The following is a 25,827-nucleotide window of genomic DNA, read 5'->3' as shown; positions in this document are numbered from 1 at the left end:
TGTCACATGGCATTCACTGACAACTCTACAGTGTTCAGCTCCATTCCTAAATCCCCAAAAAATGAAGCAGCCACATCAGCCAATACTAGTGGCTGACAAGTGGCAAGTAACATTTGCAGCAAGTAAGTGCCAAGCAATTGCCATTTCCAACATGAAAAGCACCAACCACTTCCCTCTGACTTTAAAGAGCACCACCAGCCAAGACCCCCACTATCAACATCCTTGACATTACTAAGTTGAACTGGGCCAGCCACATCAACGCTGTGAAGAGGGCCTCAATACCTCTCCACTAGCAACAAAGTTCAAGTCAGTGATATGATGGAATGTTCACCATTCACTTAGATGAATGCAGCCACTGCAACCTTTAGGAAGCTTGACACCATCTAGGATAAGGAGTCCATTTGATCAGTGTTCCTGCCACTGAGCTCACTATCCACTTCCTCTACCACTGGCATTCTGATATGGTGTACTAGGATGCAGTGCAGTAACTCTTAGTCCTGTGATCACTACCACTGAGTAGGACAAGGGCAGAAACCTTTTCGGAGCCCCATCACCTCTAAGTTTCTTTTTGTCAGGCACCATCCTGACTTGCATATAATAAATAACTTTTCTTGCATTGTCACTTTGGCAAGATTCTGGAATTTCCTACTTCATACCATGGTGGGAACACCATTCCCACATGAAAGGCTGTTCTTTTTTTAAAGGTTTAAAGGGAACACCTTTAATTGTTTTTCCTGGGAGACTATTTCACACATCTAGCACTCTTTGTACAAAATGATTCAACTATGGTACATTTTGTGCCTATACCCTCTTTTCCACATTTCCGTGTTGCTGTTTTATAATTTTGTCCTACTTTAGTTTCCAGGTAACCAGAGGGAGGCAGCAAAACCTTAAACTTCTCAATTTAATATCACACTCGAGCAATCAGGTCCAGTTTTGGATTTTGTTCTTTAGTGCCCGTAGCATCAACCAGGAGCATGTTATGAGGAAGTTTGGCACCTCTCCCTGCAATTGCCTGACTATTAAAAGAAGTGGACAGAAAACTAAGTTCACCAATGTATGCTCCCAACTTCCACCAGAAGAGTTGAAGTGAAAACTTCTGACCATGGGTCTCTCCCCTCCCACTGCAACACCAAAAGACTCAAATGTCCACATAAAACATCCTCATCAAAGGCACTTTTTTGGAGTTACAGATATGACAAGGGGACAGATTTTGTTTCCTAAAGTTAGTGGGAAAAAGTTCACCTTGAGCTTTCAAAAATGGTCATTTTTTGTTAGATAATGGACTCCAGTTCCTGCAGGCCTTCAATTTATAAAGCACTTTTCATGACCTCAAGATGCCAAAAGGCATTTTACAATGAAGTACTTCTGAAGTGGAGTCACTGTCGTAATGTAGGAAACACAGCAACCAATTTGTGCACAGCAAGGTCCCATAAACAGCAATGAGATACTTGATCAGATAATGTGCTTTAGTGTTTTGATTGAGGGATAAATATTGGCCAAGACACCCGGGAAAACTCCTTTCCTGTCCTTCAAAATAGCACCATGGGATATTTTATACACATCTGAGAGGGCAGTGTAGCCTTGATTTAACATCTCATCTGAAAGACAGCACCTTCCTCACTGCCGCTCTCTTAGCCTAGATTACATTTTCAAGTCTCTCAGTTAGACTTGAACCCATAACCTTGTTGACTCAGAAGCAAGGGAGCCACAACTGAAACATAACTGATACTAAATGCACATGACATCACATTGCAACCAATGTCATCCTTGTCTCATGGGTTTAAAAAAATGTTAACTTCTGGAGTTGATTAAAATAAATCGAGGAATTACTTCTGACCATTTTGAAATTATTCTCACTACACAGCAACTATTGTATGTAGCCATCTTGAAGGAAACAGAATGGAAACCAAAATAAATGTTGTTTCATTGGGGATCATGCTAACAATCAGTTGCGTGATCTTGATAGAACATGACCAAATATTCACCAACTGTGAAGTCAGTCAGGTCTCACTGGCCTTGACATTATTCTGTTCATTACCAGTGTACAAACTGGTTTAAAACCTCTCTTTTAAATAGCAGAGCATGTTTCTGGTATAGCATTCTGCTGATTACAACTAGTGTTTCACTGTTTTCCAACATTGTGCACACAGCACTCACTGCTGCTGTAACCCTTCCCTCGTATTTTGGACTTGTATCAGGACATGATTCAGTCCGACAGAGGCACAACCTTGAACTGAGTTGAATGACCTCATGTTGGACATGGCAGCCAATGCTACATTGCTCATGTCCGTCAGTGTGTTTTTAAGCCGGTGTGAAGAGAGTGGTAGGACATTCACAGGGAGATAATGAATTCTTTGTGGCCTGGGGCTCACAGGTTCTTTTTTGCAAATTAAGAGGCATTATGGTCCACCCAGACGTGAGTAATAGGTAATGGTGTCATCAGCCAGCTTGATTCATCCTGCAAACCTACAATTAGGATTTATCATGCTTTCAACCACAAACATATAGCAACAAGTAACTTCCATCCTCGAAACAGATTTAGTTCAAGATGCATCAACAAATAATTGATTAATATTGCTCTTCGATGCTGCTGACTAAAGATATATTAGAAGAAAAATAAAGAAAGAGTGAGCTTACCTTCATAGAGCACCTTTCACAATCTCAGTGTGTCCCAAAGCATTTCACAGGCAATGAAGTATTGTTTTCTACTGTTGTAAGAAGCATGGCAATCAAACTATGTGCAACAAGGTCCCACAAACCTCAATAAGACAATGACCAGATAATCCATTGTTTAATAATGTTGGTTGTTGTGGCCAGGATACAAGGGAATCCTCCCCTGCTCTCCTTCGATAATAGTACCAAGGGATCTTTTGTATCCACCTAAAGGACTGGGTTTACAGAATGAATGGACATTCAGGCCTGTAAATTGGTCCATTTGTCTAAAGTGCACATTTTGCCTGAATGAGATCGCTTTCTTGGCTAAAGGGAAGAAATGTGATTGAGCTGTTCTATGTTGAAATATTTAGGTGTCAATCTTGTCACAGTGGTAATACTTAAACTCCGGGTCAGCAGGTTGCAGGTTCACATCCTCACTCCTGAAATTATGCACATAATCTATGCTGACACCAGTGCTGTACTGAGGGAGTGCTGCTCTGTCAGAGGTGACACTAAACTAATATCCTGACTGTCCTCTCAGGTGAATGTAAAGGATCTCACAGCACTACTTGAAGAAAAGCAGGGGAGTTCTCCTGGAATACTGATAAATGTTTCCCCTTCAAACAACATCTATAAAACAAATATCCTGGTCATTTAATTCAATGCTGTTTGTAGAATATTGCTGTGTGCATTTTGGTTGCCATGTTTCCTTCATTACAGCAAGTGACTACACTTCAAAAATACTTCACTGGCTATAAAACATTATGAGAGGTCCTTTGGTTCTGAGAGGCTCTATAATCGATTCAAGTCCTTTCTTTCTAGTGAGAGGAGATTATAGAATATAGTGAGGGTGGATTAATCAGAAAGGAACATACTTGATGAGCTTAATGGAATCTTCCTAATCCAAAAATTGTTGTGATCTTATTGCACAGCCTGGGAGAGATCACCAGTCACAATGAATTTGTTTATTTTGATAAGTACTGGAGTGTTCCTGTCCCTTTGTTACTTTTTAATTGATGAAAATGATCTGCTGAACCGCATTCAATAAGAAGGGAGTTACAAGACAGTAAAAAGATCAGGTGACATCAGCAAACCTGGGATCGCAGTTTGAATGATTTGTGTATTTCAATTGAAATCACACAAATGGAAATATCCTCCCATCTTTTCAAGCTTTTAATTATATAATTTATGGAGGTCTGTGCTACTGACATTCTTGGCTTCTTCTCACCATTGCTGTTATTTAGTGAAAGCCTATTAGAATTGTTTGTGCCAGGCAATTAAAACATTATATTTTTAAAGTTACTACATGATCACATTTTTCAAAAATATGATTTCCAGTATATAAAGGAGAGTTAGACTGTTAAGTTTTCCTTAGTAAGGCATTAAACCAGCATTTTTGGAAATAGCTCTTTCAAAGAGCTGGAACAGGCAGAATGGCTTCACAAAATCACAGAATTGTTACAATGCAGAAGGAGGCCATTCAGCCCATCATGTCTACACCAGCTCTCCAAATGAGCATTGTGACTGAGTGCTATTCTTTTGCCTTTTCCCCGTAACCCTGCACATTGCTTCTATTCAAATAATCATCCAATGCCCTCTTGAATGCCTCGATTGAACCTGCGTCCACCATACTTCCAGACAGTGCATTCTAGACTTGACCCACACACTGAGTGAAAAAGTTTTTTCTCATGTCACATTTGCATCTTTTACAAAATCATTTTAAATCTGTGCCCTCTCATTCTCAATCCTTTTATGAGCAGGAACAGTTTCTCCCTATCTACTCTATCCAGCCCCCTCATGATTTTGAACACCTCTATCAAATCTCCTCTTAGCCGTAAACAAAAACAGAAAATGCCGGAAAAACTCAGCAGGTCTAACAGTTTTTCCAGTATTTTCTGTTTTGGTTTCAGATTTCCAGCATCCACAGTATTTTGCTTTTATTTCCTCTCATCCTTCTTCTCTCCAAGGAGAACAGTCCCAACCTCTCCAATCTGTCTTCATAACTGAAGTTTCTCATCCCTGGAACCATTCTTGTAAACCTCATCTGCACTCTCTTCAATGTGTTCACAGCCTTCCTAGAGTGTGGTGCCCAGAACCGTACACAAAACTCCAGCTGAGGTCCAACTAGTGTCTTATATAAACTCAGCATAACCTCCATGCTCTTGTACTCTGTGTCCCTATTGATAAAGCCTATGCTTTATTAACTGCTCACTCCACCTGTCCTGCCACCTTCAATGATCTGTGCACATATACACCCAGGTCCCTCTGCTTCTGCACCCCCTTAAGAATTGTACCTCTTATTTTATATTGCTTCCTTCTGACATATTACTCTGCTATCGGGTACGGCATAGAAAAATAAGGATAGTAATAGTTGCAACTACAGAAGGTAAGACTTTGAAAATAAATTAACCTTGGGACAAGTGTTAAAAAGAAACAACCTGCATATACAAATGCAGATAGAAAAGATGTCGAATAATGCCCTATGTCTTTAGATAGCTGAAAACTGTGTAAGATCTGCTGTTATGGCCTTAAAATATTTAGTGTTAAATTTAAAGATTATGTTATTATTTCATAGCAACTGTGTTAAAACTTTGCATTACAGCAGTTGTAATCACGAGTCTGAAAAAGATTTCATCTTACCTGGATGTAAATCAACCAGAAGGTATAAGGCCCCGTATTCTAACACAATGCACCATTCAATCACAATCAGAGAAAAGAGATCTAAAAAAACCATGCCCCATCCCTCCATCACACTGGTACTACAATAGCTCCTGAATCCCCAAAAGATTATAATTACAACATAAATCCCTAAATCCCAGAAGTTAAACTGATGACATTAGCCCCTAGAGCTCAAAAGTGGAAGAACAAGATTATTAGAATAAAAGAAAGCCCAGCCCCTCAGCAAGCAGCTGAACTATTCTGCTCCTAGCTATTGCCTTTGAATAGATCCCAGCAGAGATAGTTATCCAGAGACTGACGTATTAGAGATAAAAGGACCCAAAGTTAAAATGTCTATCCATTTATTTATTACACCACCGTTCAAATACAAAAAAGCACCATAATACAGCATTCAATAAATAGAGCTAGTAACAGAAATTGGAGTTTCTTCATTACACTTGGTAACAATATCAAATACTTCACAATGTAAAAGACCAGCAAAAATGATGCATCAATCACACAGGATAAAGGCTACAATACACACAGACTGAAAAAAGGATATAATAAAAAGCTTGGGTTGAAACAAGATTGAAATAAAAAGGGACAATCAAAGGAAAAGCATCAAATGTCATTATAATAAATATTTAATCTACACTATTTGTTTTTCTGATTTGTATCTCTTGTCATAGGTTATTACGACAGGAAATTCCAAGTACTTCTCAAAGTCAAGCCAGTAATGGTTGGAAGAAAATGTTGAAAGGACACACAAGTGTTCAGGGTATTTCTAAACTGGAGTGGAGCGGGTTGAGTGGGAGAGGCCAAGGCTTCAAATTGAGGACAGCAATATAACGTCTGTTACTTTGTTCCCCAATAACAAGAGGAGTTTTTAACATTTCTAAAAGCAACTCCGTCATGGCAAATAATTTGATCGACGAATTTGACTGACACCCTTTTCAACAATACTTCTCACTTCCTAGATGGACGAGGATGGCCAAGGTGAAGAGGGCAGAAAACTGCACAGAGAAATGGCTTTACATTGATGGTTTGAAAGTCATTGACTGGAACTGAGTGTTCCAATCCAGAACTCCATGAATGTTTTACTCCAAAGCAGAACTCACGTAGGCAAAAAAATAAATATCAAATGGAGAGAGAGAATCTCTCAGGATCATTCTTATGTTATTATTTATAAAAGGCTGCACGCTGCCTAGATCGGCAATAAAGATACACAATCTCAAAAGTAAAGGAGCTGCAGCTCCTTTAAAAGAAAATGATTTCCCTTCTTATTATCTGTGCTCAAACATACTATCATGTTATCAGGATGTTGGGTCACTATGACAAAACAATGACATGTGGTTCCTACCCACCCCCCACCCCCCCCCCCCCCCCCCCCCCCCCCCCCCCCACTCCCCTGCAAAACATCATCATACAACTTTCAGCATGAAAAGGGATCAGCAGCACCTAATTCGCCATCACAGATACCCAATCTCATCCCACCTAACATGTCTAAGCCATTTAATATTTTTCTTTTTCATGGGTTTATCCAATTCTTTCTTAACCACTGTGATTGTCTCCTTCGTTATTCACTTGTGATGACAAATTCCATATTCTACTGAACCTTTAAGTGAAAATATTCTTCCAAACTCCTCCCTTATACTTTTATTAATGATAAAATATGCCTCATCATCAATTCACTGAGCAAATTCCCTATTCACACTTTCAAGCTAGCATTTTGAGTTCTGTCAATATTTTAAAAAATTAGGATAACTGTCCTTTAATGCTGTACGTGCAGATAAAAGAGTACTTTGAGAGAATAGGGATGATTATCTTCTGCTTTGAACTAGAGATCATTCAGTTCCCGGATACAAAACAGAGAAAAGAAATGGAACTGAGTTCATGCTACTGTGGTCCTTGCCCATTTTGCATTGCCCAGGGATTTCTAGGCTTTCAAATATCTGAAGAGACAATGATGCAATGATACGTTCCAGCTTATTTTCCTCCTCCAATGCCAATGGGTTTCCATTAGCATGAGCCTTGGAAGAAGTAAGCCTTGGGCATGCTAAGATTAGAATATAGGAACAGGAGTAGGCCATTCAGCTCCTCAAGCCTATTCCACCACTCAGTTAAATCATTGCTGACCAGTGCCACAGCCACATTTACCTGCGATTGAGTATGACAAGGGCCAGGCAGCTAGAAGGAGCCTAGCAACAGGTTAACAACTTCTTTTTGCAATAAATATCTGCAGTGCTGGATGCCTTCTAATTTCTGATTTTGGATAGTAGTCAAAAGGCTCCATAGCCAGTAGCCTGTCAGGCCTACAGTACAAACTGGTTTCCCACCCTGATTCTGGGCCTGATATCCCGGCAAGGGAGCATGCCTGTTTTGGACCCAATCACCTGACCTGATCCCAGAATTGCAGGAGAGTTCGGGACATTTTGCACTTTGTTATTTGCACACCAAGTGAAGTGGGGTGGGGAGTTGGGGGGAGGGTGGTGGGGGAGGGGTGGTGAAAATTGCAAAACATTAGCCCTGGAAACTTAGAAAACAAACAACTTACAACCCATTGGTAAAATTAAACAAAATTGAACTGAGAGCAGCCAGGATCTAATTGAATGCTGGAATAGGTTTGAGGGGCTGAATGGCCTACTCACTTTCCTACTTGCCCCAAATACCTTCAGTAAATCAACAAAAAGTGGCACAGAAATCAGTGTTTTCTTTTAAGACTTTTCTTGGGTTGGTGCCATTATTTCTGATAAGAAGCAAAAAGAAAATAATTGTAAAGTCAGGTGGATAAAACAAGGCATGTTTCACTGTTTACTCAACAGCACCCAGATGTGTGATGATACCCTAATTTAATGGGATTAAAGAGTTGTGTCATCACTAGTGATGTCGCATATTTGATTCAATAAGGGAGCCAAACATCAGTAGTACAATGTTAACATGTTCCACACTAAGCCCATTGACTCAATTACTGCAGTGTGTTATCAGAAAACCTCTTACTAACTCAAATCTGATTACCTTATCTATGGTTTTTAACTGTAGGAAACTTGTATTGACTCCTGCTAGATGTGTCAACCAAAGGGGTGTTAAGAATCCTTTTCTTTCGGCATATTTAATGACGGTATTTCTCCCTGTCTTCCTTGCCTGGTTGCCTGAGAAAACAGGTGAAAATTCTGCTCCTAGGAGTGCACTCTGTATTCCTACAGCTGGCCAGCAGGAAGTGCCTGAGGCTACTCAGGTGTGACTCTTCCTCCATGCAAGGAGACACCGTCACTTCTCTAGGTTATTTTACCACTTAGTGCCACTCAAATTGAGAGCTAAGCAGAATAGGACTTGGGCCTGTGTCTGTGCCCACTTCACAGTACCATGGTACCATCGTACCTTCCCCCCATTCCCACCACTTTTCTAAATAAACCTTTTAAGTTAATATTGCAACATTAAGTCAGCAAAAAAATGGTGGTGCTCATGAACTGCAATTGCATTCCCTCTGATTGCAGGCAGTATTGTGAAATCGCTTTAAAAATCAAAACTGCAGTCATTGGCAAACTGCTAGAGCAAAAATGTCCTACATGGGAACGGCAGAGTTCAGTTCCCAGATTTGTCTGATATCCCTGCACAGGTTTCCCTGTGGGGAACTTGGAGGATGTGTGGAAAATTCTTTGGATAGGAGAAAGTCCCTTCACAACTTGATCGAAACTACCTGGCGGGATGACAGTTGAGGTAACACTAGCAGCATCTGTGGAAAAATCCACTGCTCAAACCATGCCAATGAAAGGAGGATTAAGTTACAATACAACCCCATCCCCCCACAATAACAAGCCAAAAACTGGCAATCATTTTCCCGATTGTTTAATTAGCCAACAGGCCTGCCATGGCATTGTTACTCAACCAATGTCTCTGCGAACATTACTGGGCAGTGGGCGAAAAGAGGGAACAGAGCCACAGGTAGACAGGGAAAGAGAGAACTCAGAAGACACAAAGGCACCATCAAAGATAAAGGTCTTTGACAGGTTTTGAGGACAAAAGGGGAGGCGGTGAGGCAGAGATGTTGAGGGAGGAAGTTTCGGAGAACTTGAGTACAAATTCCATCTTGGTTGTTTGACAAATGGAACTCAGTTGTAAAAAAAACTGGAAATTAAAAACTGAGACATTAAAAAGTGACCACGTAGCTGCTGTATAAATCTACTTGGTTTACTTAATGTCCTTTAGAGAAGGAACCTGCCTTTTTTTGCCTGGTCAGACCTAACTCCAGTCCTACACAATGTGGCTGTCTCTTAACTGCCCTCTGAAGCTGTCTGGTAAACCACTTGGCTGTATCAAAACTGCTACAATGCAGCAGTTCAAGAAGGTGGCTGACCATCCCTCCTCAGGAGTGAACTATGGATGCCGGCCTTGTCAGTGATGCCACCATCCTGAGAGCAAATTTAAAATGAAAAGACAGCTAACAGTTTTCAAAGCAGTAAAATCTGAAATATAAATATCTTTTATGCTTTTTATTTTGCAGCGAGGCGGCCAAGCCAGATAAAAATACCACAAAGTTTTTCTCTGAGTGAAGTCTTTAATCCATCAGCAATGCAGTCACCAAGCATCTGACCAGCATTGCTCAGTTAGAAACAAATCACACTGAAGAGTCCACAGCTCCCTCCTGCAACCAGACTGGACCAGAAATGATCTGTTTCATTGTGTGTTCACAATAAGCTCTTCCTCATCCAGATGCCAAGGTAGTTAGGTAGGTGGGGGACAAGCAACGTGGCAGAGAGAAGAAAAAAATATAATATGCAGCTCTCAAAGGGACAGCATTGCTGTTGGGAGGCCTGCAGCATGGCCCTCCGATGCATGGTGATTGGCATGTGTCACTGTGACCTTGCTGCATTTCCACCAATGGGCATGCGCAACTGGCATTCGGCAATTAAGCAGACTCGATGCCCAGTGAGAATGAGCGCTTTGAGGCTCTCGAAGACGCATTCCCCTACCCGAAATCACAAGAATCCCCATAAATCAACCTGAGATGATTTTTTTTTTGTTTTCTTTTTGTACTGTTGTTGCAGCTCGAATACATTTCATAAAGGGGGTGGGGGGGGGGGGGGGCGGCAGGTGTGGAGGGGGGAAAGAAAAAGCCTTTTTTAATTATTATGTTTATTCAAACCTGAGGTATTTGCATCAAGCAGCCAGGATATCTTTAAACTATTCAAAAACATTTAAATCAGCCATAATAATAGATACACCACTATTTACATTATATTAACGTCTGCATCCATTCACAATCAGTTCATACAGATTATCTCATAGAAGGTACTTTTCCAGCCTTTAGTGTAGCAGTCTACATTTCAACTGGCTCAGTCACATACAAGGAAGGACAAAGTGCAATAAATGGCCTTCTCAGGTAGCAGTCCTGTGCAGACCAGGGTATGATGCAAAAACAAAGGAAACATAAAACACAAAAAATATATAATTAATAAGATAAAACCAGACTTTCTTTGAGTATTGCTTGAAGTACTTAAATACCGCACTGTACAACTTTAAATGGGGTGGCCAGTTCCCTCATCTTTCACCATTGCCAGAATGTGTGTGGAGAAATAAATTAGCTTTCTAAAAATGTTCAAGACAAGTCTCAAGTGAAGAGTCAACCCACTTCCTGTATCATAAGAGAGAAAAACATTTACTGCGCTTTAGATTTTTTTTAAAAAATGAAGTCCACAGCTTCCACATTGTCTACTTTTCAGACGATAAATAACCACAGTTCCTCCCTTTCACCCAGTGAAAATAGCCCAATCCCAACGGTGTCACGACACCTCAATGATCTCCATACTGCCAGAAAAGCTGGACTGTTTCCCTATTTTCCCCAGGTCTTCCCTTGACCTGCTCTCTGACATGCCGTCCTCAAACTCCATCTGGCAGCTCCGCCTCTTGAACTGTTTCTCAATGGCTCCCTCCTCATGCCAGCTCCGTCTAGTGTCCCTCGGTTCAGGCTGCTTCTCGCGCAGCCGGACCCCCCCGTACTGTTCACAGCCGTTTGGTGCAGTATTGCAGCCAAAGGAGGAGTACGAGGGGGCACCACCACTGAAGAGGTTGGTGCTTCCTGTCATGTGACTGGATTGGGAGTCTGTGCTAAAGTACCACGGAGTGTTGACGGAGGGGCTTGTTGAAGCCGGGGATTGTACCAGTTCTGAATGCTTCCCCCACCGGTTAATGCTGTTATTCCCCAAAGGAAGCTGCTGGGCGCTAGGAATATTCAGCAGCAGCGCCTGTTTCAGGTTGTCCTCCACATTGTTGACCTTGTGGATTGGGCAGGGCATGCCGGTCCTGTTTAAGTTTAAACTTAAGGGATGCACGGGTGAGCTGGACGAGTTTGAGAGACTGCCAATGTGCTTTGGCTTCCGCCTCTGCCGAGCTTTCGATTCGGCACCGAAGTCTGACCCTGTGGGCTTATCTGGGCTGTCCAGGCTTGGAGAGTACTGCTCAAAGCCGGGGCTGGCCATTTTGACCTCGAGTTTGCAAAGCTTTGGGATGTCATCAGAATCCATTGGTGTGGTGGCCTTGCTGGAATTGAAGCTGGCACTTGGCGAGTAGGAAGACTTGACGTCCAGTGAGAAAGAGCGCTTGAGGCGGTTAGTGTCCTGAATCCGCTCCGTGGATAGATGTAGGCCATTGAGGCCCTGCTGCAAGGTGATGTGTGACGCATTCTTACAATCATTTCCACTGCTCTCTGAATCACCACACTGCTGGTTTGCATCCTTCTGTGCAGCTTGTCCTGTAGTCTCAGAAGTAGGGAAGACAGGACACGTCCTTTCCAAGATGCCCCTGCAGACGTCAGTCACCTCTTTGTCGACATCCTCCTCCAGTCTATCTGCCTGGGGCTTCAGGGAGCTGAGGGACCAGACCTTCAGAAGCTTTAGGCTCTTCTCATACTCCAGCAGCTGCCCCATGAAGTTGAAATTAGGAGATATCGATGGCCTTCGATCCTTGACAAACCTTTAACAAGAACACAAGGATACTAAGTTGCTGTTTCCAGTCAAGCATTAGTGTGTTTAGCATAGAAACTGGACTGAGCAAAGCTATCATCCAGAGCCTTCAGAATAATCGGCAACAATAAGTGACACAGCTAGCTCCCATTCATTGAATAATCTTTTCCTTGTACTTCTAATCACTTCTGTGCGTGCAATGAAACATTTCAAAGTAACTTCTCCCATCCTGTTCCCTGCAATTGAAGAACACTTGGCTATCACTAAAAATTTATAGTAATTTAGTCAATAATTGAGGATTTCCCTCCTTTTGATTTGGGTGTATCCCTGCCACAGAGAGGCCCACGCCAGAGATGCCTCAGTTGCAGGTCTGGCTCAGGGCAAAGAGGTGGGCACTGTATTCCCTGCCAATGTGCTGCGCCAGTCCTGTGGGGGAAGAGACTTGCAGCTTCAGCAGAAGCCTGGAGAAGATGACTACAACCTGCTAAAAGACATCTTTGTTCCATTGAATACATTCTTTCTGGATAATGGGATACTGCTGTGGTCAAAGTGTGGGGCCCAAGTATCTTTGTGCCCAAAGGCCCCACAACCAGCCTCTGAACACCGAACACCGTAAGCTGATGGGATGCTCCTACACCTAGTGTTCCTACAGTGCCAATGGCAGGAAGGGCCCCCGAAGCTGCTTTTCCCTCATTTGCTCATGGCTAACATACACCCTCCCACATACAGGTGATTGACTGAGCACGTGGCAGAAGGCATCACCAAGTAAATTTTTTGCCTCCACCTTCTCCCACTTCTCCTAGATCTATCGTAAGATAGTCACTGGAAAGGTTGGGGGGGGTGGGGGGGGGGGGGGGGGGGGGGGGGGGGGGGGGGTTGCCGAAAGGTAGCAATTATGACATATGGCCATGTAATCTGGGCTGTATGTACATTTGTAGTGTAGTGCTGTAGCACTTCCTCCTCACCAATACAACAGCAAAGTGAGCAGCTAGTCAGAACTAGCACTCACATACACCAACGGTACAACCAGCCTCATCTCTCACACTCAATCTAAACTGCTGTATCTTACTTAACACTGGAGAACAGGCATTAGTGCTGTAGCCAACCTGGTCTGTGGGTAACTTTGGTTTTGCGCTATAGTGTAAAGTGACTTCAAAGGCAATATAAACTGAGAGATATTAAATGGAGCGTTGATTCATTATCAAATGTTTTACACTCTCATACATTTAAAACTTCTCTCTCTAGCTGTTTTTATATTGCACTGGACTTAAGCTTCCTACATACAAGTATTGCACTAACAGTCACAGCCTGAAAGTAAATATTGGATATAAGACATCCCTGTAAGTTTACTGTCAAGTTGTAACAAACTGAACAAAACCCAGGTGTGAAGAATCAATTCAAATGGAATAGTTTGTAGAGAGATAGTGGCATACTGGTAATGTAACTAGACTAGTAATCCTAGAGGCACAGGCTAACATTCTGAGGGCCATGGGTTCAAATCCCATCGCAACTGGTAGAATTTAAATTCAATTAATAAATTTAGAATATAAAGCTAGTCTCAGTAATGGTGACCCTTCCAACAGTCATTGATTGTTGTAAAAATCCATCTGATTCACTAATGCCCTTTAGAGAAGGAAATCTGCCATCCTTACCTGGTCTGGCCTACATGTGACTCCAGACCCACAGGAATGTGGTTGATTCTTAACTGCCCTTTGAAATGACCTAGCAATTCACAAATTTAAATGCTGGCCTTGCCAGTGACACCCAAATTCCATGAAAGAAGAAAGAAAAATACAAGTTCTTTACACAATATAAAAACAGCTTGACATAGACACACATGGAGTCAGTGCTGTTGAAAACAGCCTTGATACTGGCAATACAATCTCACCAGTAGGATCATGTGCCACAGCCAGGCCCTATTTACACTCATAAACACAGTTGGTTGTGTTGTGCATTTTATTTTGTCAAGCTGTTTCATCTAAACTGCAATGAGCAAGTTGTAAGGGTAAATTCCTCTACCAATGCAATTGCCTCTCCTGCAGTCAGATTGAATGGCTTGTAACTGAACACCATTTTGGTGGGCTCATATAGTGCAGTGGTTGGAATGAGCTGAAAAGCTTCTCTCAAACACCACCAAAGGATGGGGGGTTGGGGTGGGGAGGAAAAAGAAGCATGTAATGAATGCAACATGGCAGAGGTCAAAATCACTTGACTGATTCCAGCTCAGGTCTGGTATTAAATTTACCTGTAAGCATCATCTGAGGACAGGCCCATAGTCTTCATAATGTAGGCAATGGCGACTGTAGCCGATCGAGAGATCCCAGCCAAACAGTGAACAAGCACTCGGCAGTTGGAGACCTTTGCTTTGTCTAGGGAGAAGCAGAAAACTGTTTGAGTGAAATGTGTCAGTGTCCTTCCAACATGCGATATGATTATTCTATCCTATACCACGTGGAACTAGAAACAGCCTGAATCAAAAGGCAAATCATTCCATAACGCACTTCTCTCACAGCACCGGAATTGAAGCCTTAGAGAAAAGCCAAGGCAGTAGATTGCAGCTACACTAATACTACTCTGTTGATTCCCAGCTTCGGAGCTACCTGTCACATGGGAACAGAATCAGTAGGTCAGTAGGTGCACCACCACTGGAGACTGGAACAGGCATTTAGGAATGTGTGAACACCATGAGCTGATTGTATATACACACACAATTTATTGTTCTATTTTCACTCCCACATTTTATAAAGGCAGTGATTCACATTAGGGTACTTTCCTCTGCATTGTGCTGGGCTTTGGAGGACTCACCACTGCCACAACCCTTTACGGCACCTAACTTATGTTAAAAGCACGCCACATATATTACCGATGAAAACAACAGATTCATCCAACCAGGGCAGAAGCTTCTCACAGTAGTTATCGTTGACTGGAATGCGCATGAAGTGACTCTCTGAGATGAAGTCAGGCTTGGGGCAAGAGTTGCTGGCATTAAGTACATATGTGATTCCATTCTGTACCATTAAGTCCTGCAACAGAAAAATGATTACATATTAATATACACATATTATATCAAAACATATTTCCCAAATCCCATTTCTAGAATTCTTCTGGCAACAATATTTTATAAGTAATCTTTTGAATGTCATTACCCAATCTCTGCACTAGGGAAAAACCAGAGGGGTGAGGCATCTAAAAGCCCTGTATGTGTATCTGAGATACTGGTCTGCTCTCACATATATACACACACATGGTCTGATCAAATACAGAATCTAGGAAGAATTTCTTTAAATTCAAAGAAGGCTGAGGCTGTGGAACACGCTGCCACATGGAGTGACTGAAACGGATAAAGGAAACTCGATGCATCCATGAGGAGGGAGGGAATAGAGTGGTAGAAGGTGGGTGAGCAGGATGGGAAGAGATAATTAGTGTGTGGAGTATAATATAGCCAGCTAAGTCTTATGGCCTATTCCTGTGCTATAGGCCCTCTGTAATGCGGCAGAGTGAAAGCTGCTTCAAGTTAAATTCTGCCACTTTTCTAAAATGTAGATTCTGACCAATATTTTTTCCTTAAATGTAGCAACTAAGAACAAGGCTGCTGTGCTTTTGTGCTTGTGAAAGTTACTTGGTGGCCATCACTGAAACCAGCCTGTCAGTTTAAAAGCTGAATGAATTGCCACTCCCACTCCACTCCATTGCAAACCCACTGAGTCGTAATTCCTCTAGTCAGAGAATGACTTGATTTTGTGCAATCCCAAAATTGGAATTTTATAGTAAAACACCCAGCCTCCTTGTTGCTTGTCCTGAGGAAACGTCCCTGCCCCCAAAATACCTTCTTCCCTTTGCAGATGCTGACTGGCTTGCTGATTGTCATCTTTTTTCATTTTTATCACTGATTTCCAGCATTCGTAGTTTGCATTTAAAATCAGATGCTTCTTTAGGTTTTGTAACATATTTGTTTTCCCTCTGCCATTCCCCCTGCAAGCTCTCCCCACAGCATGCACCATAGCTTACCCCTAAACCTCTGTTAACTCTAATTCTACAAGTGGACATTAAACTGCCTCGATTAATAAATCACTAGGTCCACCATGATCTTCTCCCTCTCTTAGGGCTGTCAACTATCCCAGATTGCCCTGGAGCCTCCAGAAATTAAGGATTAATTTCCTGGTCATAACTGCATGCAACCTGGGAAAAAAAACCATAGGGTATTAAAGGAAAGTGTACGTGTTTCCTTTTTTTTAATCCAAAATATTGGAGAAGGATAAAAAAAAACATTTAACTGGGTGAGGCGGTTGGAGGCCATGTGATGAAACCTCCAGGAAGTCATTCAACCACAATTGGCAACACTATTCTCCCTCAAAGTGGGAAAAGTACCTCGGCTTGCCTCCTGAAATTCAGTGAAATCACACAGGCAAACCTACATTTGACGACCTACATTCCATAGAAATATGCGAATTGGCCAGGTTTATACCTCAATTTGGAGCTAGTATCAGCATACTCTTTCACACTCTGTGGGTGCACATGGGCAGGAAACAATCTCCAGCATAAAGTCTAAGGTGTGAAAAAGCCATAATGACCAGTGACACACTGCATGGGTGCACAAGCGAATTAATGACCAGGTACTGGCAAAGTGATGGCCATAATTATCAGGCAGTTAAATCATTTCCAAGTATACAAAAGGAAGATAAATCATTGTATGGTGTGTTAAAACAAGGTTATCAGGGACTAAAAAGAGCTGCTGAGGTGATTTACACCCACTCTTACTGAAAAACAGCCTGAAGCAAACTGAATGTTGGCTGAAATCAGATCTGCAGAGGATGTAGCATGACCTCTGTACTAACCCTGGGGTCACAGAGCACGGAATTCAGTCAATTTACATTGACAATAGTACATGGCACTGATTCTGATCAACTTTCCTGCTGACATAACAAAAACAAAAACAACAAATGCTGGAAAAATTCAGCAGGTCTGACAGCATCTGTAGAGAGAAAGACAGAGTTAACGTTTTGAGTCCATATGACTCTTCTTTAGGCTTCTTTTTGATGCTGTCAGACCTGCTGAGATTTTCCAGCATTTTTTGTTTTTGTTTCAGGTTCCCAGCATCCACGGTATTTTGCCTTTATCTCCAACTGCCATCATGAGAAAACAGGAATAGGACCAATTGGATAGCTCTTACAAAGAGCTGACACAGGCCCATTGGGCCAAATGGTCTCCTGCTGTTTTGTAAGATTCTCAAGGCCCGTTCACAGGCACATTAGCAGACAAAATTTTACATGGTGACACATAGGCAGATATTAGGACAAGTGACCAAAAACTTGGTCAAAGAGATCAGATTTAAGGAGTGTCTTCGAGGAGGATTGAGAAGTATAGGGTGGTAATTTCAGAATTTGCAGATGACTTGCCTGAAAGTCCCATTTGTCCCTGTTGTTAAAAATGTAAATGTACCTTATTTAGCACGTCTTTCTGCGACCCCAAGTACAAATGTGGGAGGATTCGAGTAGGACCGATGTTGGCGACAGGTAGGCACGGCTGAGAGATGCTCATTGGCAGGATAGTGGTGGGCTTGCCCTCACATAGGCCTGGGAAACAGGAGGAAAATGCAGCAAATCCCCCTGCAAGAAACAAAATAGAAAACAAACATGATTGCATTGTTAACTCATACTACCTGACTTTGTCTGCTTCACCATAATCCTCAACAGGCACTGATCCAAAACTCAACCAGTTTAACCAAACTTAGGTTGGAACCAGGTCTGACAAGTGAAAAGCAGCAAAAAGACCTTCCTGCAATTCATATTTTTTTGTGACAGAAATTCTCAGCTCCAGGAATCCTGCCAATTCACATCAAACCTGGTTCTGTGAGCTATTGCTTTATAGATTGCAAAACTTTGAATGAACACTAATCTCCTCATTGTGCAATAACTCAAAGTCACTTGGAAAGATGTTGAGATATATTTGCACAACCACACTGAAAGACTATGGCTTGCAGCAAGGGGCATAGGATGGGGGTTTGCCTTCTCAGCTGTGCCCTTCAAACCCTGTACCGCTCCCCCCAGCCCCACCCCCCACAATGACTTAGAACATTGTTCATCCCAAAGCACCTTTGGTCACTAAGCTGCACTGTGGAGGTATGGCACATTGTGCACTTCACAGAGCCCCACAAAGCCCTGATGAACACTGAAATGTATTTCCACAGGAACAGGCTACCGCTTTCTTATTAAGGGAAGTGGACCTCCTTCAGTGCATGTAGAGACAGGCCATATAACCATGAGGGGATCTCACAACCCAAACATAATCTTAAGCTCCATATCGAATGTCCAATGACTTCCCCCCTGACCAACATCCCCAACATCAGTTACCACCACCTTCACTACACACAGACACACACACACACTTTCTTACACTACTAATTAGATAGCAATTAGCAGCACTAGTGTCAGCTAATTTCACATATTCCCACCTCTTCCTCAGCCAAGGGCACTGAGGCCAACTGCACCACCCTCACTACCCTCCAAGCTGAGATCATGGACCAAGAATCAGATCTGGGTACTTTCAGGTCTTTGTGCTTCAGCTAATCATGAAAAAATGCTGGGGAAGTATTTCTTAAAACATAACAACTGCAGCTTAAACTCTCCCAGGAAGATATCGACGGTGGTGAAGCAATGAAAGTAAAGAATGCTAGTGAGACAAGCTGACATGACACTGTTTGGTAGCTGGAGGCAAATGTAGCCTTCCAGCCCCCAGAATAGGGTTCCTACCTGTCTCCGCTTCCAGAGGGAGAAAGCACTGCATTGTAACCGAGCAGAAAATGCTGGAGGAAGGCACACAGTGTGTGTGTGGTGTGTGTGAGAGAAAGAGAGAGAGAGAGAGACAGCCTCTCTCAGGTGTGCAAAGCCAAATGACGTTATGCAAAAACCGGCAGCTGAGCCCACATGACCACAGCTTCACTTAAGAATGATTCAATCTTTCCTGCTACACTGTGTAAATTTACACAACTCTTAATGACTGATGAGAACCGTTCAAACAGACCGCAGAACTTCCAACACCCACCTCAACAGAAACACTTTCATTATGTTGATAACCGGCACTTGAGAACTGCTTCTGCTGTAGTCAAATGAGTTGATGAAACTGAATTGACAAAAACTGATGCCACGATCATGTGCTGAAGTGGAACCCAGTCATTTTACAATTTTCAGTGTTATTAATCTCCAAAGTCAAAAGGTCACTGAAATATTAGTACAGCTATGTGAGAAGATAAGTACTTGCAAAGGAAGTCTGCAATTGAGGTTAAGACCAGCATTTGTTTTTGTGTTTGAATCACCTTTAAACATCTGCAATCCAAACCATTCTTTTTCAGTTTAGAGAGTGCAGCTTACTTAAGATTCAAACTCCCCTCAATTGGACCTGCTGTGTTGCCTAATGCAAATACAGAGCTGATTTTATATAAAAATGTAAAATTACCAAAACAAAGAGCACCCGGTATCATACATGATAAAGAGGAGTATAAAATGTTTATTTACCAGGGTTTAAAGATCAAAGCTGTAACTCAGAGTAACTTCTGGTACCAGCCATGAATTAAATCTCTATAATCCATTATATCAAACTCTTATTACAAGCTTATTTTAAAAGATGATAGTTTTCTGCCCCTGCTCTGAACTGCATATTCTATTGGTTAGCAAAAGAGCGGAAAGACTGGCAAACTGAATCTCAACCAGGTACTCATGCCATAGTGGAGCTGGAGGGTTGGTAACATCATGTTACATTGACTTACTTAAACTTTGGTTCAGCAGTAGCACTCTTGACTGTAAGAGTCAAACGATTGTGGGCTCAAGTCCTGCTGCAGAGACTTAAGCACATTATCTAGAGTGATGCCAGTGCACTATTGAGGGTATGCAGGACTGACAGAGGTGCTGTCTTTTGGATGAGACATTAAACCGAGGCCCAGTCTGCCCTTTCAGGTGGATGTAAGAGATCTCACAACACTATTTTGATGACGAGCAGGGGAGTTATTCCCAGTGTTCTGGCCAATATTTAACCCTCGATCAACATCACAGAAAAACACAGAGATAAAAACAAAAAACTGTGGATGCTGGAAATCCAAAACAAAAACAGAATTACCTGGAAAAACTCAGCAGGTCTGGCAGCACGGTGGAGAAGAAAAGAGTTGACGTTTCGAGTCCTCGTGACCCTTCATAGAAAAACAGTTGATCTGGTCATCATTTTAGTGCTGCTTGTGATAGCTTCCTATGCTGCACATTTTCTACATTACAGCAGTGACTACACTTCAAAAGTGCACAGCCAGCTGGAAAGTCCTGAGGTCCTGAAAGGCACTTTATAAATTCAAGTTCTTTTTTGCACCTAGACGTCAGGAAAACTGGACAACCAGGCAGAGAAAGGTTGAAAGGTATTAACCAATAAACAGGATGTCCTGAGCATTTGTGAAAGTAGTGCACAGCGGGGAAAAGCTCTGACAGGAAACGATTGCTAACTCTTCCTTTTATCATATTTACCTTCAGAAGATAAATAACTTCATTGCTGTGAGATCACCTGCAGTTAATAGTACTTAACAGTAAATAAAATTGACTACAGGTCCTTTTACAATAAACCATAAAGATAAAAGCAAAACAGGGCAATGTACGTGGAATCTCTCACATGAAAATGGAAATTGCCGGAAACATGTAGTCAGCACCTGAAATACATTGAAAGGGTGGGATATGTCAATAGAACAGTCCAGGTCATAGTCCCGGCCAAAAGTCTCTCAGATGCTCCATAGGCACTTCTGTTCTGTGTGAGACCTGCACAAAGTGCTGCCTGGTTCCTGAAGAGCTGGTGTTCCACAGCCAGCTGCAATCCAACTGTAAAACACTTCAGTGGCCAGGAAATCTCCTTTTACTAAGTCTTCTGGGCTGCTAGATTTGGTGAACCCAAGTGGTTCATCCCTATTGGTTTCTAGTTGGCTGCACTAACCGTTTCCTGGCAACAATGGTGCAACATGAAAGGAAAAGTGAGAACTTGTGTTTCTGTAGCACGTTTCATCATAGGACAACCTCCTCATCCCAAGGACCAATTTAGTGAATCTTCACTGAGCTGCCTGCAGTTCAAGTATATCCTTTCTTAAATGTGGGGACCAAAACTGCACACAGTATTCCAGCTGCAATCCAGGTGTGGTCTCACCAAAACCCTGTACAATTCGAGTAAGATTTCTTTATTCTTGTACTTCAATCCCTTTGCAATAAAGACCAACAAGAGCACACCAAGTCTCTTTGAACATCAACACTTTAAAGTTTCACACCTTTTAAAAAATATTCTGCTTTTCTATTCTTACGGCCAAAGTGAATAACTTCACATTTCCCCATAGTATACTCCATCTGCCATCTTGTTGCCCACTCACCTAACCTGTCTAAATCTCTTTGCAGCCCTCTCTCTGTCCTCCCCACAGCTTACCTTCCCACCTAGTTTGGTAACAACAGTAAATTTAGATACATTACTCTCTATCTCGTCATCTAAGTCATTAATATGGTTGTAAGTAGCTGAGGCACCAGCACTGATCCTTACAGTACCCCAAAGTTCACTGCCAGCCAGCTTGAAAAAGCTCTGTTTATGCTCACTCTATGTTCTATATCCATTAACCAATCCTCTATCCATGCTAATAACTTATCATCAACTTCATGGCCAGAATATTATGCTGGGTGTGTGAGCACGTGCGTGACACACCCGAGCGTGAAATGACGCGCGATGTTTCATTCGGTGGGCGCACCAGAATTGGCTGAGCACCTGCCAATAATGAAAAGCCTATTAATGCCATTAACAAGTTAATTAACTTGAAATTTACACTGCCCAGCTAACCTAATGGTTGGTGGGCAGGCGAAAAGGACAAGTGGCCTTTACAGTTTTTAGGAAACCTCATCCATGAGCAGGATGAGGTTTCCTAAAGCTAATACCCATTAAATAAAAACTTAATTTTGAAATTAAAAACATGTCCCATCTCATGTGATACAGTCACATGAGGGGACATGTTTTATTAAATTTTTGTCTTTACTAATTTTCTTAAAAAACACTTCAATCTTCCTGAGGCAGTTCCGTGCATCAGGGAGATTGAAGTGCTCTATCACGCGCATGCGCGAATTGCGCGCAAGGCCCACTCTCCTTCCTCCACACCCCCACCTGCACAGGCAGTGCTCAGCACTGCCGCTCGCAATCCATGGAGGGTGGACATTAATTGGCCCAACTGTGTGAAATCGCGGCAGAGTCGATCACGGGTGGTGGTTGGCTTCCTGGCCGCCCACGCCCACTCCCGCCGAACCCACCCTACGAGGGAAAATTCTGGCCCATGAGTTATCAAATGCCTTTTCAAAATCCAGGTATCCTACATCTACTGGACGACAGATCATGTCTCAGTTTAACATCTAAATGCAAAGGTCTGACAGTGTATCACTCGCTGCACTGCACTGCATCATATGCTCGCATCTCGGAGGTGCAGCTACAAACCCACAGCCTTTTGGCCCAAGAGGTGAGAATGTCACCACTGACCTACTGCACAATCAGCAGTATTTTCTATTTATATAAAAACAAAAAAACTGCGGATGCTGGAAATCCAAAACAAAAACAAAAACAGAATTACCTGGAAAAACTCAGCAGGTCTGGCAGCATCGGCGGAGAAGAAAAGAGTTGACATTTCGAGTCCTCATGACCCTTCGACAGAACTTGAGTTCGAGTCCAAGAAAGAGTTGAAATATAAGCTGGTTTAAGGTGTGTGTGAGGGGGGCGGAGAGGGAGAGAGAGAGAGAAGTGGAGTGGGGGTGTGGTTGTAGGGACAAACAAGCAGTGATAGAAGCAGATCGTCAAAAGATGTCAACAACAATAATACAAAAGAACACATAGGTGTTAAAGTTAAAGTTGGTGATATTATCTAAACGAATGTGCTAATTAAGAATGGATGGTAGGGCACCCAAGGTATAGCTCTAGTGGGGGTGGGGAGAGCATAAAAGATGTAAAAAAAAATAAATAAATATTTTTTTTTAATAATGGAAATAGGTGGGAAAAGGAAAATCTATATAATTTATTGGAAAAAAAAGAGAAAAGGAAGGGGGAAACAGAAAGGGGGTGGGGATGGGGGAGGGAGCTCACGACCTAAAGTTGTTGAATTCAATATTCAGTCCGGATGGCTGTAAAGTGCCTAGTCGGAAGATGAGGTGTTGTTCCTCCAGTTTGCGTTGGGCTTCACTGGAACAATGCAGCAAGCCAAGGACAGACATGTGGGCAAGAGAGCAGGGTGGAGTGTTAAAATGGCAAGCGACAGGGAGGTTTGGGTCATTCTTGCGGACAGACCGCAGTTGTTCTGCAAAGCGGTCGCCCAGTTTACGTTTGGTCTCTCCAATGTAGAGGAGACCACTCCACCTCTCTCTCTCTCTCTCCGCCCCCCACACACACACCTTAAACCAGCTTATATTTCAACTCTTTCTTGGACTCGAACTCAAGTTCTGTCGAAGGGTCATGAGGACTCGAAACGTCAACTCTTTTCTTCTCTGCCGATGCTGCCAGACCTGCTGAGTTTTTCTAGGTAATTCTGTTTTTGTTTTTGTTTTAGTATTTTCTATTTGTTCCTTTACTGTAGCATCCAACAGCCAAAGCTGGTGCAGAGTAAAGAAAGAAGGAGTTTCATTTATATAGTGCCTTTAACCACTGGACATTTCAAGGCATTTTACAGCCACTTAAATATTTTTGAAGTGTAAGTCACTGTTGTAATGTAGGAAACTTGGTGGCAAGCTCCCACAAACAGCAATGTGATGGTGACTAGATAATGTTTTCTTTGTGATGTTAGTTAAGGGATAAATATTGGTCACCACAGGGATAACGCCCCTGATCTTTGAGGTAGTGCATGGGATCTTTTACATCCATCTGAGGTGGCAGACAGGGCATTGGTTTCACATCTCATCCAAAACTCTGACAGTGTAGCACTCTCTTAGTAGTGCACTGGAGTGTCAGCCTTAACCTTCTGACTCAGAGGCAGGGGTGCTAGGAGCTGAGCCAAAAGGAATCAGAATAAAAAGTCCATCCATTAAGAAGACATGACATTTTCATAATATATGAATAGGGAGATTTGCTCTTGAGCTGTGTGACTGGGAGAAATCTAGAGCAAAGATAGACTTCAGTAGGCTAAATACACAACAGCAAACAACAACTTAGCATTTACATAACAACTTTAACATTGTAAAAGGTCCCAAGGCACTTCACAGGAGTATTATCAGACAAAACTTTACATCTAAGCCTCATAAAGCCATATTAAGTCAGGTGACTAAAAGCTTGGTCAAAGAGGTAGGTTTTAAACAGCATCTTAAATGAGGAGAGAAAGCTGAGGAGGTGGAGAGGTTTTAAGGACTGCCTTAAAGGAGAACAGAGGCAGAGCAGCACAGGGAGGTGCTCCAGAGTTCAGGGCTTAGCAGTTGAAGGTAAGGCTGCCAATGGACAGAATATAGAAAGTGGGGGTTGGACGGGAACACAGAGTTATTGGAGGGTTTTGGGCTGGATGAGGTTACACAGATAAAGGAATTTGAATGGACAGATGAGAATTTTAAAATCCAGACATTGGATGACCGGGAACCAAGGTTGCTCAGATAGCGCAGGGGTGATAGGTGAACAGGATTTGATACAGGTTAGGATACAGTTAGAGTTCTGGATGAGCTCAAGCCCCATGGAATTCAAATTCATGATTTCTGTGCAAAACTGGCCATCAATTTTTGCAGAAAACAAAAAAAAGGAAAGAAACTGGCCAGTTTCCTGCTTAAGAAACCAAAATAAAAACGAGGATCCTTTTAGCGCCCTGTAGGCTTCATAAATGCTTGCCAGTCAGTCATTTATTATCCCCCCACAGTCTGTCAGTTTGCCATATGATTATTACCCAGTGCTGGCACACTATGTAGGCTCATAATATGCCCTCAAAGGCCTTATGAGAGATGATGCGGAAAATTACTCTGATCTTAACAGCTGTCGCCTCAGCAGTTTCCCCTTACCCACTCTGAAAAAAGATCCTTTACATCATGACAGAGGCTAATTATTAAGGCCAGCCCTCCTGAGTGCAGTGCCTTTCTAGCTCTCTGCTATAAGTCTTGTACCATCTATTTTAAAAAGGAAAACAAGCCTTCCCCTCACCTCTTCTACAGTTAATTCACACCGAAGCCACCATCATTTTCTACACTCAGCACAGGCTGTCCTACTAAAAAGCAGGCCTGAAATCCAGGTGTACGCAAACATAAAATACTGCAGAGTGTGAACACAAACCACTTACATACAAATCAAATGTGCTCAAAAGTCATCATTAAGTGAAAGTAGAGAAAGGAGCAAAATTGGTGGAAAAGACAGAGACAAGGACACTGACATGCATGAAAAAATCTTCCCAGATCACTGAGTTTTACAGGAGTTTCCATCAGTGACCTTGGGCTAGAGGAAATTCAGCTAAGGGGTTTTACTCTCACTCTCCCAGTTCCTGCGCAAAGTGCTGCTGCACATCAGAATGAAACAATGACCCACTCAATAATCTCCAACAGTATCATCACATTCCCAA

At 42.4% G+C, this 25,827-nt stretch overlaps 1 protein-coding gene across 3 annotated transcripts in view; it reads right to left on the bottom strand.

Moving 5' to 3' along the window:
• Positions 1–10,405: 10,405 nt before the first annotated feature.
• The window catches only part of LOC121282995 (dual specificity protein phosphatase 8-like), a 206,339-nt gene continuing 190,917 nt past the window's right edge, over positions 10,406–25,827 (bottom strand). For 2 of the 3 annotated variants that reach the window (XM_041196882.1, XM_041196879.1), the window contains 4 exons: positions 17,715–17,881; positions 15,139–15,298; positions 14,521–14,644; positions 10,406–12,285 (listed from right to left, as the gene is read on the bottom strand). In XM_041196882.1, the coding sequence (XP_041052816.1) occupies positions 11,097–12,285; positions 14,521–14,644; positions 15,139–15,298; positions 17,715–17,881 (1,640 nt within the window). In that variant the 3' untranslated portion in view covers positions 10,406–11,096. The remainder of the gene's footprint in view (positions 12,286–14,520; positions 14,645–15,138; positions 15,299–17,714; positions 17,882–25,827) is intronic. The other variant, XM_041196883.1, reaches the window with a different exon arrangement.

This window comes from Carcharodon carcharias, chromosome 10, assembly GCF_017639515.1.
Source record: "Carcharodon carcharias isolate sCarCar2 chromosome 10, sCarCar2.pri, whole genome shotgun sequence".
In the NCBI taxonomy this organism is placed as follows: Eukaryota; Metazoa; Chordata; class Chondrichthyes; order Lamniformes; family Lamnidae; genus Carcharodon; species Carcharodon carcharias.
The sequence above is the reverse complement of the archived record's forward strand: the minus strand, read 5'-3'. Positions and strand labels throughout refer to the sequence as shown.